At 42.0% G+C, this 13,411-nt stretch overlaps 3 protein-coding genes across 3 annotated transcripts in view; all 3 read left to right on the forward strand.

Annotated features, from left to right (window-relative positions):
* LOC140546426 (histone H3) lies at positions 1 to 3,822 on the forward strand. The gene is made up of 3 exons (XM_072669634.1): positions 1 to 20; positions 3,054 to 3,115; positions 3,398 to 3,822. The coding sequence occupies exon 3, from the start codon at positions 3,412 to 3,414 to the stop codon at positions 3,820 to 3,822; it is 411 nt and encodes a 136-aa protein (XP_072525735.1). The 5' UTR covers positions 1 to 20; positions 3,054 to 3,115; positions 3,398 to 3,411.
* Positions 1,250 to 1,873, forward strand: LOC140547016 (histone H1-like). The gene has a single exon (XM_072670502.1). It carries the CDS (start codon positions 1,250 to 1,252, stop codon positions 1,871 to 1,873), a length of 624 nt encoding a protein of 207 aa, XP_072526603.1.
* LOC140546424 (uncharacterized) overlaps positions 2,414 to 13,411 on the forward strand; it is a 27,240-nt gene continuing 16,242 nt past the window's right edge. Inside the window, exon 1 of the mRNA XM_072669633.1 lies at positions 2,414 to 2,796. Within this exon, the coding sequence (XP_072525734.1) occupies positions 2,414 to 2,796 (383 nt within the window). The remainder of the gene's footprint in view (positions 2,797 to 13,411) is intronic.

Raw genomic sequence — 13,411 nt, forward strand, 5'->3', positions numbered from 1 at the left:
GTGAGTTTAAGCCTTTGCCTTAGGATACAAAGGAAGGTTCAGTAAAAGTAAGTTTCAACATTAGCCATCAGCCTGATGATTTGGATACACATGGCCTCGGCCTACTGAGGAATGCACATCTAAGTAGAATGGTCATGACTGCATGGAATGGGTTAAATGAAAGTAAAAGTTTAAAAATAATAATTTGGTGTGTTGCTTATTGAGATAGAGGGAGGGATGGGGTTAATTTGTTTTAGTACAAGAATGAGATTTGAGTTGTTTCATGTGAGGGGTTCGAATGAGGATGGAGTGATTTTGTATAATGGTTGGAGGAAGGATGGGGTTATTTTATTTAGGGTTGGAGAGAGAAAATGGTTATTTTCTATTAGGGTTAAAATGAAAAATGGGGTTTTAGGGTTTAAATGAGCTTGGGTTTATTTTGTATTGGGGTTAGAGTGAAGGTGCAGTTATTTTGTATTAGGCTTGAAAAAGGGCATGATAGTTTTATGTTATGTTTAGAATAAGTTTTGTCTTTTTTTTTTGTTATTTTGTTTTTTGTGTTTTAGGGTTGGGGGGGTGTATGCAGTTATTTTGTGTTAGGGTTAGTATGAGATTTTTGGCTATGGTATATTGGGTGTGTTACGAGTGCGTATTAGGGGACCTATGGAGAGCCGTTCCGAGTGTGGAAGCGCCGGTGACAAAGACGCATCGACGGTGGAAGTCATACTGCGCACACACGGCAACACTGTGCTTTACACACTCCTCAAGGTCGCCTTGCACGACGAGCAAAACAACGCACCCACGTCTCGGATGCCCAGCACGCTCTCGACGAGGCTCTCCTCCAACGCACCGGATAACACTCGCCCAGTTCGTGGCACCTTTTGTCGCCGTTTTCCACCGATTAGCACGCCAAATGCGCCGCCGCCCGTTCGGCACGCCGGTAGCGTGGCACGCTTCGGTGAGCGCCGTATTAAACGCGGCGTCGTTACGCTGCCCTTCCCGTCTTCTCAACACACGGTGGAGCCTCTCGGAGACGAAAGAGCATTTCTACGCTCGCCAAGTTGAGCTTTCACCCATATTTCGCTCGACAAACGCCGAGAGAAAACACAAGTGCGAGACTGTCGCTGCCACACGGCTGTGCGGCATCGAGCGAGTTGAGTCTACAACGTTCTCATGTGGCTTTTAAGGGCCGGCCCCCTCGCTGCAGCGGGAGGTTCTACAGAACGCTGCAGCAGTTTGTGCTCACTCGCGCTCACAGCAAAGCAGAACAATGGCAGAAGTCGCTCCAGCCCCAGCCGCCTCGGCGCCCGCCAAGGCCCCCAAGAAGAAGGCCGCCGCCCGCCCCAAGAAAGCCGGCCCCAGCGTGGGCGAGCTCATCGTCAAGGCCGTCTCGGCTTCCAAGGAGAGGAGCGGCGTGTCTCTCGCCGCCCTGAAGAAAGCCCTGGCTGCCGGCGGCTACGACGTCGAGAAGAACAACTCACGCGTTAAGCTCGCCGTCAAGAGCCTCGTCACCAAGGGCACTCTGGTGCAGACCAAAGGCACCGGCGCGTCGGGCTCTTTCAAGCTTAACAAGAAGCAGACCGAGGCAAAGAAGAAGCCGGCCGCCAAGAAACCGGCACCTAAAGCTAAGAAGCCGGCCGCCAAGAAACCAGCCGCGGCCAAGAAGCCCAAGAAGGTAGCAGCCAAGAAACCCACTGCGGCTAAGAAATCCCCCAAGAAGGCCAAGAAGCCCGTCGCGGCCGCTAAGAAGGCAGCGAAGAGCCCCAAGAAGGCCAAGAAGCCGGCGGCTCCCAAAAAGGCGACCAAGAGCCCAAAGAAAGCCAAAACGGTCAAGCCTAAAGCAGCTAAGCCCAAGGCGGCGAAGGCGAAAAAGGCTGCCCCTAAGAAGAAGTAAACAGTAACGCCGTTTACCTTCATGTCTTGTTTCTCTATTCAACGGCTCTTTTAAGAGCCACCCACAGTTTCATAAAAAAACAGCTTTTTTCCCCCCGTTACTGCATAATGAATTGATTGTTAAAAAAAAAAACACTCAACACAAAAATAGCTCTCATTAGTTTCCCCACACAATAATTATATATGATCAATATATATATATATATATTTTTGGTTTGGTCATACGTGTTACATTTGAGCGGGAAAGGGAAAGAAAACGCGGGGCACGAGTGGGGGTAAATGTTTCTTTCTTTAACCCGTTTTCTTTCTTCCTTTCTCTCTCTCGCTCACACAGACACACAGCACGAGAGGAGGAGGGGGTCGGGTAGGAAAGCGAGCAGAGGTGGGAGGACGCTAGAGTCTGACGGCGGAAATGCGATTGGCTGTTGGTGCGCGTAGCTTTTAGCCAATAGGACCGTAGGCGATTTTGCTATATCAACGGCGCTCGTTGGCCGGCGTGCATTATTTCAGCTTTGTTCAACGAACACGACTGACGCGAATCATGAGTGGAAGAGGCAAAACCGGTGGTAAAGCTAGGGCCAAGGCTAAGACTCGTTCGTCCCGCGCCGGACTGCAGTTCCCAGTTGGCCGTGTGCACAGGCTCCTGCGTAAAGGCAACTACGCTGAGCGGGTCGGCGCCGGCGCTCCCGTCTACTTGGCCGCCGTCCTGGAGTATCTCACCGCTGAGATTCTCGAGTTGGCTGGCAACGCCGCCCGCGACAACAAGAAGACCCGTATTATCCCCCGTCACCTGCAGCTGGCTGTTCGTAACGACGAGGAGCTGAACAAACTGCTCGGAGGAGTCACTATCGCCCAAGGTGGTGTGCTGCCCAACATTCAGGCTGTACTGCTGCCTAAGAAGACCGAGAAGACTGTGAAGACAAAGTAAATTGGCGCTCTCCGTTGATTTATCTATACACAAAGGCTCTTTTAAGAGCCACCCATTTTTTCTAAGAAAAGTGCTGCTCCTTTACAAACAACACTACATATTCTTCACGTGATTTCCAACTGCATAAAAAAATAATAGCTTTATGAACCGAGTTATTATATAAACACACTGCCATGCAATACACAATTGCCCTTTTTCATATATTTCACGTACTGAGATCAACACCCTATGCATATGTGCATGTATACACACATTCTCTCGCTCTCTCTCACACACACACACACACACACACACACAGTGTGTTTAATGTTCGCTGTAATGTACAGTACATTGATTAGTTTGATCATATTATTGTTCTTATTATTATATATTCTTTTAATGCTTTTTTTTTTCTTTGTTGTTTTGTATTACAGGAGCCCGCCGTTTTGCTTTTAGGTTTGAAAAGAAGACGCCCAATAGTGTGTCACCGACGCATTGCCGGCCGCCCAATGGGAAACGGACAACTTCAAGACGCCCAATGAGCGGCAAGCGGCTTGAAAGCTTAAAAGCCATGTGAAGCGAGCAAGAACTCATTCTCTTTCTTTTCCCCGAGAGGAGCAGAGTTCAACGCGATGGCAAGAACCAAGCAGACCGCTCGTAAGTCCACCGGTGGCAAGGCCCCGAGGAAGCAGCTCGCCACCAAGGCTGCCCGCAAGAGCGCCCCAGCCACCGGCGGCGTGAAAAAGCCTCACCGTTACAGGCCCGGCACCGTGGCTCTGAGGGAGATCCGCCGCTACCAGAAATCTACTGAGCTGCTGATCCGTAAGCTGCCCTTCCAGCGGCTAGTGCGTGAGATCGCGCAGGACTTCAAGACTGATCTCCGCTTCCAGAGCTCCGCCGTCATGGCCCTGCAGGAGGCTAGCGAGGCGTACTTGGTGGGTCTGTTTGAAGATACTAACCTGTGCGCTATCCACGCCAAGAGAGTCACCATCATGCCTAAAGACATCCAGCTGGCCCGCCGTATTCGCGGAGAGCGCGCTTAAACAGAGCGCTTCGACGTTAACCTGAAATACCCAACGGCTCTTTTAAGAGCCACCTACCCGCGTCCGCGCCGAAACAGCAAATGTCCGCCTCACCTCGGTGTTGCGTTTATATAATGTAAGGCTATTATGACGCGCGCGCGCTTCTAAGTTCCATAGGGCTGCGCGAGCAAAACCAGCCGTAAGACAGTGGTTGTAAAGTTTAGCAAAAAAAACAACAACTAATATATATGTATATATATATTATAACGTTTTGTACAACATTTCACATCAAAATCGCCATATTTAACATGTGTTTTAATACATATTAATACGTTTCTTTAAATACCTATCAATATGATTATACATATTTAATAGTTTGGAAACAGTTCATTCACCCCAGCAAAAAGTTGAAGCCACTGCTACTTCAGTAGAACACTACACTTTACCCTATGTAGTGTTTAGGCCGGTTTTGGCCTATTACAAACGGCATTTGACATGGATGGAGCGTGGATCCCACCGCGTGGTGAAACTATACAACTGCAAGCACAGTTTCAGAGAGCAATGTATGTGTATATTTATATAATGAGAGCTTGATTTTGGGTACCTACGTTTCATACATATGCAAAATGAGTTTGATTCCATAGAGAGTAAGCGAGACCAGCTGTGGGGCCGCAGTAAAGGAGTTAAGTGTATATTCCGGAGAGGACCACCGTTGTTGTGGGAACGCAGACATATGTCATGGATGGAGCGTGGATGCCATCGTGTGGTCAAACTAGGCAAATGCAAACGTTAACTACGTAGATTTATTCGTGTATGTGTGTGAATGTAACAGCTTTTTTCATTTGATAGATGGTTGTGAACTCCAGTACGTCTACTAAATCATTTGTATTGCGGTGTTATTTTGGTTAGTGTTTTTTAAAGTACATTTTAAAAAATGTTTCTATTGAAGCATACTTCAGTTCAGGGCATTTTAGTAGCCAGCATGGTTACCAGTTCTCATGCTGCCAGGCAATGAAATGGAAACTTAATTTAGGGTAATTTTATACACATTAAATATGATTGTTAACTGCACCAACAAATCTAAAAAGTAATTACGTGTCTTACGTGATGATTTTCGTTTGGGCTTGGGTTTCATTTCAACAATATGCTAACGATAACATACTCCAGACTGTATAATCTCCTTCCACAACTAGATAAAATGTCTTGTTTTGAAGAACGCTTGATAGAAGTCTTTAATAAAGGCACTTTATTAGCCATCATGACAACCAAACAGCATGCAGTTATGTAAAAAGCCACCAATTTACTCACTGCTAGAAGCCATTGAGACAAACTATAGAGTAGTGCACTTCTATGTAGGACCTTTATTTCCTTTTCTTTAGAGCCCTTAAACTCTGTGTATTAGCTTATATTGAGGTTACCATAATAATCATAAATCAGTAAAAAACACCGCTCATCTGCTATCAAGACCTGACCGAGGAGCTGGAGGCCAGTGGAGCAAAGCTAAAATATGGAAAAGCATACGCACCCTCAAATTGGTGCAAAAAAAAATAAATAATAATTTTAATCATTCAAGGCATAGGTAAGTAACAAATGAATACAAAAGTGCTAACAAAAGTGAATGAAAAGCCAGCCGTACTCACTTGTGAATTCGCTTTTTTGATTTTGCTTCTTTAAACGTCTCTGTGGACCAAAAAAAAAAGATTAATTGTTTTACATTTTGACCACACGATGGCATCCACGCTCCATTTACGTACTATGACCACAGACTTAAAGCTTAGCCCTGAAACTCCATCAGAAGCCTAAAAGACTTGACTAGAGAAGTGCACTTCTGTGTAGTGTATACAGTGTAAGGGATTTAGGAAGTGCCCTATTGCAAACGTCACCGTTGTTTTGGTATCGTGGATATATGTCATGGATGGAGCGTGGATGCCATCGTGTGGTCAAACTCGCAAATGCAAACGCTAAAAACATAGATGTATACGTGTATGTGTGTGAATGTTACAGCTTTTACATATGACAGATGGTTGTGAACTCCAGTAAGTCTACTAAGATCTACCAAGGAACATTTGGGCATTTTAGTAGCCAGCATGATAACCAGTTGTCATGCTACCAGGCAATGAAAACTTAATTTAGGGCACTGCAATTTTTATACACATTAAATATGATTGTTAACTGCACCAATACATCTAAAAAGTCATTACATGTCTTGCGGGATGATTTTTGTTTGGGTTTTAACAATATGCTAATGATAAAGTAGGACAGAAATTTTTTTTACTCCAGACTGTATTACCTCCTTCCACAACTCGATCAAATGGCTTTAGATAAAGAATCCTTGATAGAAGCATTCTTTATTTAAGGCACTTTTTTATCAGTTAGGTAAAAAGCCAACAATTCGCTCACTACTATAAGCCATTGAGACAAACTGTAGAGTAGTGCAATTCTATGAATGACGTTTTTCCCCTCCCCCTTTAGAGCCCTTAAATTCTATGCTGTATGGTTATGTGTATGTATGTATGCATCAGCTTATATTGAGGTTAACATAATAATCATAAATCAATAAAGAACACCGCTCATCTGCTATCAAGACCTGACTAAGGAGCTAGAGGCCAGTGGAGCAAAGCTACAATTACGAAAAGCATACGCACCATCGGTGCAAAAAAATCATTTTAACCTGCCAGGTTTAGGTCAGAGACTTTCTTCAAGGCATAGGTAAGTAACAAATGAATACAAAAGTGCTAACAAAAGTGTATCAAAAGCCAGCCGTACTCACTTGTGAATTAGCTTTTTTGTGCTTCTCAAATTGAACTCTTTCTCTTCTTTCTGATTTTGCTTCTTTAAATGTCTCTGTGGACCAAGAAAAAAAAAAACTAAAAAAAAAGATGAATTGTTTTATATTTTGCAGATTTACATTTTGACCACCAGATGGCATCCACGCTCCATTCACGTACTACGACAACAGACTTAAAGCTTAGCCCTGAAACTCCATCAGAAGCCTAAGGGGTAGGTCTAGCCAAACTGCTTCCCCTCACCCTGACTTCATCATGAGCTCTACACTTACTTTGCTTACCACAATGTCTTTCCATATTTCTTTATCATCCACTAACTGCAACATATGATAAAAGCAACATTACTTAAAGCAACATTAACTCCCTCTGTGTTTATCTAATCTAGCATGACTTTTATTAGAAGATGTAAAGCGAGCCTGAGAAATCCAAGGGGTAAACATGTAGTTTTAGTTGGCCTCATTAGGAGCTTTTCCCTTGTATGCAATAATATACCATTTATTCGATTTGTGTTTGTTCTTTCTTTCTTTAAATGTCTCTGTGGACACTATATCTTTAACTTGTAGTGTATTAGATTAACGACTACAATTCCCATGATGCCTAACTAAAGATTTTTTTGCACCGATGGTGCGTATGCTTTTCGTAATTGTAGCTTTGCTCCACTGGCCTCTAGCTCCTTAGTCAGGTCTTGATAGCAGATGAGCGGTGTTCTTTATTGATTTATGATTATTATGTTAACCTCAATATAAGCTGATAAAACCTTGCCAAATAAAATTATTTTTGCACAGATTTAATTGTGTGGGTATGAGACATGTTAGTATTATTCCTACATTCACTTCTCATTGGTGAAGATCTTCTCTAATGGCCAATGTCAGTGTTAACACTTTACTGTACATCCTATACATTTGCACTCCTGGACACTACTAACACTTTATTATTATTACTTAATAATACAGTGTTATTATTAAATTTTTATGTATCGTCATCTGTCCACTTCATTTCTTATTTTTCATAACTGCACTGTCCTTCATCTGCAGTTAGTTTCAAATGCATTTTCACATGTATTCTATTTATCTGTCTATCTATCTATCTTGCAGTGTGGGTTCTAACTAGACAAAGGACTCCAAAAGTCATGTTTGTGTTTTTAAACCACAGTATTGACTTTGTCCTCATGTAACTCATGTATAGTGTAACTGGGTATCTCAGTATCTTCACCTGGATTTATTGATCCAAAACTGTAGTTTAGTGATGTCAAGGTTCAAATGTTTAAAGTCATGTCATGTTGAATGTTGTGAGGGAATACGTCTGAAAATATATGGAACCTGGCCTGGCAGATACATATTCTGACCACCAGATGGCATCACTACTCCATTCACGTTCTGCAACTACATAGTCTTAGGGCCTAGCCCTGAAACTCCATCAGAAGCCTAAGAGGTAGGTCCAGCCGAACTGCTACCACTCATCCTGACTTCATCATGAGCTTTACACTTACTTTGCTTACCACAATTTATTTCCTTCCTTTCTCTTCCACTAACTGCTAACCAATATGACTTTAGAAGAAGATTTATTAGAAGATGTATAGTGAAAACCTGAGGAATCCAAATGGTGTGGGTTTAGTTTAAGTTGGCCTTGTTTTATTTTATGTGCAGAAATATGTCAGTGGTGGTGGTTGTGTGTGTGTGTGTGTGTGTGTGTGTGTGTGTGTGGGTGTGTGTGTGTGTGTGTGTGTGTGAGAGAGAGAGAGAGAGAGAGAGAGAGAGAGAGAGAGAGAGAGAGAGAGAGAGAGCTTGATGCATACTTATTCAATCTGACAGAAAATACAAACCCTGTACTGGTTTGTGTTTGAGCAATATGTGTTGACAAAGAAAAAAAGAACAAATTACTGGTTGAATCTATAAAACACTATGCTTCCTTTAAGTGTGTCTATGTCAATGTGTCAATGACACAATGTGTCTTTATCCTGTAGTGTCAAGATCAAGGACTACAATTCCCATGATGCCTAACTACAAGTTCAGCCTATTGACACACGTGCCATGTATTAGGACTAATCACGTGTTGTTTTAGAACGTTTTCGAAAAGTATAGATGACGTACAGTGTTTTATTGATTCAACCATTCATGTGATCCGGCTCTTTAATTCTTGAATTTGATTTATTGTTGTACTGGGTTGTTGGCGTTGTATTTTCTAAACGTTGCAAACCCTTTGTATGTGGATTTACTTGTTCAATATGTTGTCATGGAGCCTGTCTCTCTCTCTCTATCTCTGTCTATCTCTCTATGTATACATATCTATCTACCTACCTACCTTCCTACCTACCACCCTCCCTCTCTTCATCTAATGATGAAATCCGATAACTGCACGTCCAGTCACAGTAAAAAGTAAACCGTGTGCCATGGTGTACAGTAGTGGGCTGATCTCAGTGTGTGCTTGTTTTATGCTTGCAAGGTCGTAACCCTAGTACTAAATAGCCATTTATGTCATTTATTCAGGCATTCAGGTGCATTGAGGGAGGACACGTACTCTTGTCGTGTGTGTGTGTGTGAAATAATCGCTACGCACGTTAGAATGGCGTGATGTAGTGTGACTTTGTTGTATACGAGACCGAGGCGCACATGGCGACAGCCATCAGAGGGGAGTGGACGGCTGACCGAGGTATTTGTCGTGTTAAGACCTATGTTAACTACTTTTAATGTTCATACATGTGAAACGTCGTCTTTACATGACGACATGTGAGTCATTACACTTTGCGTTGCTTTGTGGAATAGGCGTGAGCTGGAGACTGGACCTGGTCAGCTCCGTTGTGTCGCTGTTGGCACGATAACGTTTGCTAACTTGCCAAAAATGAAGTGGATACTGAAATCCGATAAGTCGATTTTGCGGAGAGCCTAAAGTTGTACACCCAGTCACAGCAAATCGACGTAGAACTGCCGTTGCTGGATCTATGTGTGGAGTTGTACATAGCTTGGAGCCAGCTTAACGATTAGCAGCGTGGCTAACTCGGCCAGCATAAACAGTAAAGCACAAATATGAGCCTAATTATGAGGGGTCATTATTTATTGACCACAGTGCAGTGCCACATGCGGAGTTGTAGCATAAAAGTACGCAATACAGCCGTGATTTGTGGCTGTTGAGTGATTTGAGTTAACTTGCTTTTTCAGGTCCACACATGAGCTAACATAGCGATTAGCATGCTAGCTAACTCGGATGGTACAAACAATAGCATTACGCCAGCGAGTGTAAATACCTGTCAGATAAATACACACTCGCTCGAGTCAGTCAGGTTTTATTATGAAACCGTGTATATAGCTAGCAACATTTTATACGTTTACTGCCGTGGTTGAAATCGAGAAGCCACCTCGGAGAGTAGCATGATGGCTAGGTGTCTAAAAATTAATCACAAAAATAACGATATTACGGACACGTGCGTAGTTCTCTATATTGTTATTTGGAGCAAGTGAGGGAGAAACAGTCGTGCTTAAACCCGGCTACCAGCAGCGTATCTTCTGGTTTTCAGAGCTGGGCGGCCTGTGTAGCTTGCTAGCTAGTGTTTTGTTTACAAAAGATTATTTTCGTTATTAGCTAGTTGCCGAAACGGCATCGGTCAACCGAAAAAACGAACAAACAAAAAAACAATGCAATTTCGCTCGTTGGCCAATAGTTAAACAGTAAAAAAGCTCAGAAAAAGCTATGACATTAGAACCGGAGTTGCACTGTCCAATTCCCAAGCAGCTCACTACTCCCTATGGAGTGCACGGTGTCACGAAAAAACGCTGTGCACTAGGGAGTAGTGGAGTGCGGTTTAGGATCGCCCCAGGTGTACGAAGGAAGACTTCATGCATGGAGCATGGGGTGTCATCCTGTGGTAAAACACGGAAAGATTATATATATATATATATATATATATATATATATATATATATATATATATATATATACACTTGGCGTTATTATTGTAGTAATTGATTTTTAGAAAACAGTGCATAAATGTTTATTTACAAAGGCCACATGGCCCCTATCCACTTCTTACAGTGACTCAAAGTAGGCTCATACACAGCCTCACTAAACAGTTCATCTTATGCCTAGGTCACTGAATTGTATGAATTTATTCAGTTATTTATTTATTTAAGATTTCGCCATAAGACCAATCTATTTCAGAAATGATTTTAGCTCTTAATTGCAGTTTAGGTTACTTCGTCATTATATGGTCAAGCAGGTCTGGATCTAGGCTGTAGGTTTCAAAGCTAAATCATGTTGAGTTAAAGTATTCACAGTGAAGGTTATGCATGATCCAAAGTGTGCTGCGTTATTTTGAACATGAGTACATCCAGAGAGAACGGAATTCTGGTTGACTGTATTTTGTATGGCTACCCACTCAGTGGCTATACAGCAAAACAAGCGTTCTGCACACGTACAGAGTATGAGGCGGAGCTGATGTACTGTGACGTCGCTCGGTTCCCTTGCTTTCATTTAGGTCCTATAGAGGGGTATAATTGGCGTGCCTCGGGTGCTCCAGCTTCATAGATTCTCTTCTCGTCGACTGGGAAAAGAAGCAGAGAGAATGTCTGGCAGAGGCAAGGGAGGCATATAGAAGAGAATACTTTCGTGTTTTGACCGCAGCACCTCGCGGTGTCTGCGGTCTTATTTAACTACCTTTTTCTCAACTTTAGGCTGATTACATGTTTTAAATCAACTGGAATCTGCCAATCGGATCAAGCTCAGACCGCAGCACTTCGTGTGTCTGCGGTCCCCCCCTTTTTTTTCGCTCTTGTCGTTTGTGGCGGGAAACTGCCTTTTGTTTAGCGCCTAAGCTTCTTGGGTGACCCAGAGGTGGTCAAAATGGCGCCGAGCTCTGCTTATAATGACAGGTTCCTGAAATATTGGGCCAAAATCAAATTTATTGGCAGTGGTGAACCACCAGACAGAAACACAGTGGGCGAGATGATCTTGGACTCTCAGTGGATCTCCGTTCAAGATATATTTTCTTTCATCGGCCTTCCGAATAAAACGGAGTATGAAATCTGCTTCAACAGTGAATTAGCACTCCGCAAGTTTATGGACTCATTTTCATCAAACCAAGACAAGTGGAAAGATTTCCAGTCTTTTTCCCCCATCAATTTCGATATTAAGAATGTTTTTGTAAAATTTTGGACTGGCAGAATCACTGATGCGGACATTGAATTGTACTTATCCCGGTTCTGTGAAATTTTGAAACCAGCAGAGAAACCGGTAGATAACTTAGGCTTTTGGTATGGAGTAAGGAAATACCAAGTCAGGATTAAAAAAGATTCACAAGGACGTACTCTAACCCTCCCAAATTCCATCTCTCTGGGCCCGTACAATGGGAAAATTTCCTATCAAGGACAAGTGTCCTCTTGCTTCATCTGTCAGTCATCTGACCATCATGCAAAAGATTGCGATACAGTTAAATGTTGGAAATGTGGTCAATTAGGCCATAGATCTGCCACATGTTCCAATACTGCCAAGTGCAGTTTGTGTGGCATAGTTGGCCACAGCTTTTTTAACTGCCCACAATCTTACACAAATAGAGTAAAATTAGGACAAAGAAATTTGCAGCTAATATTGAATGAAGCAAAGGAACAAGAGATGACAAGACAAGAGGAAGAGACACTCAAACCAGCTCAGCTTGACAAAAACAAGGAAATCACACAATCTCAGAATGGGAAAAACGACTCACACGGAACTCTACAAGCATCTGGAGAGACTATGTCCAGCAGCAGCGATAGCGACTCAGAGGAGTCAAAGGACGACATGAGTGGAGACTACTCATCTCACAGCGGGGAGGAAACGCAGGAAAGCGCAAATGAGGAGGACTTTAGTGCGGACTCACTTTCTCCGACCACTAAACAAGGACATGAACAAAGAAAAGGCCAGAAGAAGATCTCCAAACGGGAAAACAAAGCGAATGTGACTGTTAAACACTTGCCTCAAGAAGCTAAAAGAAAACGCATCTCATCCGGAGAGACCGAGGGGAAGAGTGGATCTGAACTACTGGGAAAAGTAAGAAAGAAATGATTTTAATAATTTACCATGTCTTCTTGCAACCTTGCAGTAGCTAGTTGTAATGTTCGTGGAATTCAATCTAGTAGAAATAGAAAAAAAAAGTTAAATGTTTTAATGCAAGAAAAATTAGATATTTTATGTTTACAAGAAACAAGATTAAGTAATTACAATGATATATGTGATGTTAAAAAGATATGGGGTAACAATAAATCTCTTTTTTCAGTAGGTGAAGATAGAGCAGATGGTATAGCAATATTATTTTATACAAATGATATTCAAATTATAAAAATTCGAGAGTTAATCCCAGGAAGGTTGATGTATGTAGATTTTTTTATGTATGGAAACAAAGTTAGAGTAATCAATGTATACACAGCTCAGGATAGAAATAAAAAAATTCTGCTCTTTAATAAGATGAAAAACCTATTATATGTTGGGTTTTATATCATCATCTGTGGTGATTTTAACACTATCACAGATGAGATAGATAGTTCTTCAACTAATCCAAAATCAATTTTAAGAGAAGGGCGTGTTTTAAAACAAATTATGAAAGATAATAAAATAAATGATACGTTTAGAGTTCTTTTTCCTCAAAAAATTGGATTTACAAGATTTGATAGTGTTTTTAAGTCACGTATTGATAGAATATATATTTCTGAGAAGTTTACGGTCATATCCTATACGACTAAACTTTTAGTTGAATCAGATCACCTTACAGTATTGGCTACAATTAGGTTTAATGAAGAAGGAAGAAATAAGAATTATTGGAAAATGAATATAAATATATTAAACTATTTAAAAGTAAATTC

This window comes from Salminus brasiliensis, chromosome 24, assembly GCF_030463535.1.
Source record: "Salminus brasiliensis chromosome 24, fSalBra1.hap2, whole genome shotgun sequence".
Lineage (NCBI taxonomy): Eukaryota > Metazoa > Chordata > Actinopteri > Characiformes > Bryconidae > Salminus > Salminus brasiliensis.

Excerpts from the sequence above, each read along its gene's own strand:
- LOC140547016 (XM_072670502.1), top strand. The coding sequence starts at position 1,250 with ATGGCAGAAGTCGCTCCAGCCCCAGCCGCCTCGGCGCCCGCCAAGGCC.
- LOC140546426 (XM_072669634.1), top strand. The coding sequence starts at position 3,412 with ATGGCAAGAACCAAGCAGACCGCTCGTAAGTCCACCGGTGGCAAGGCC.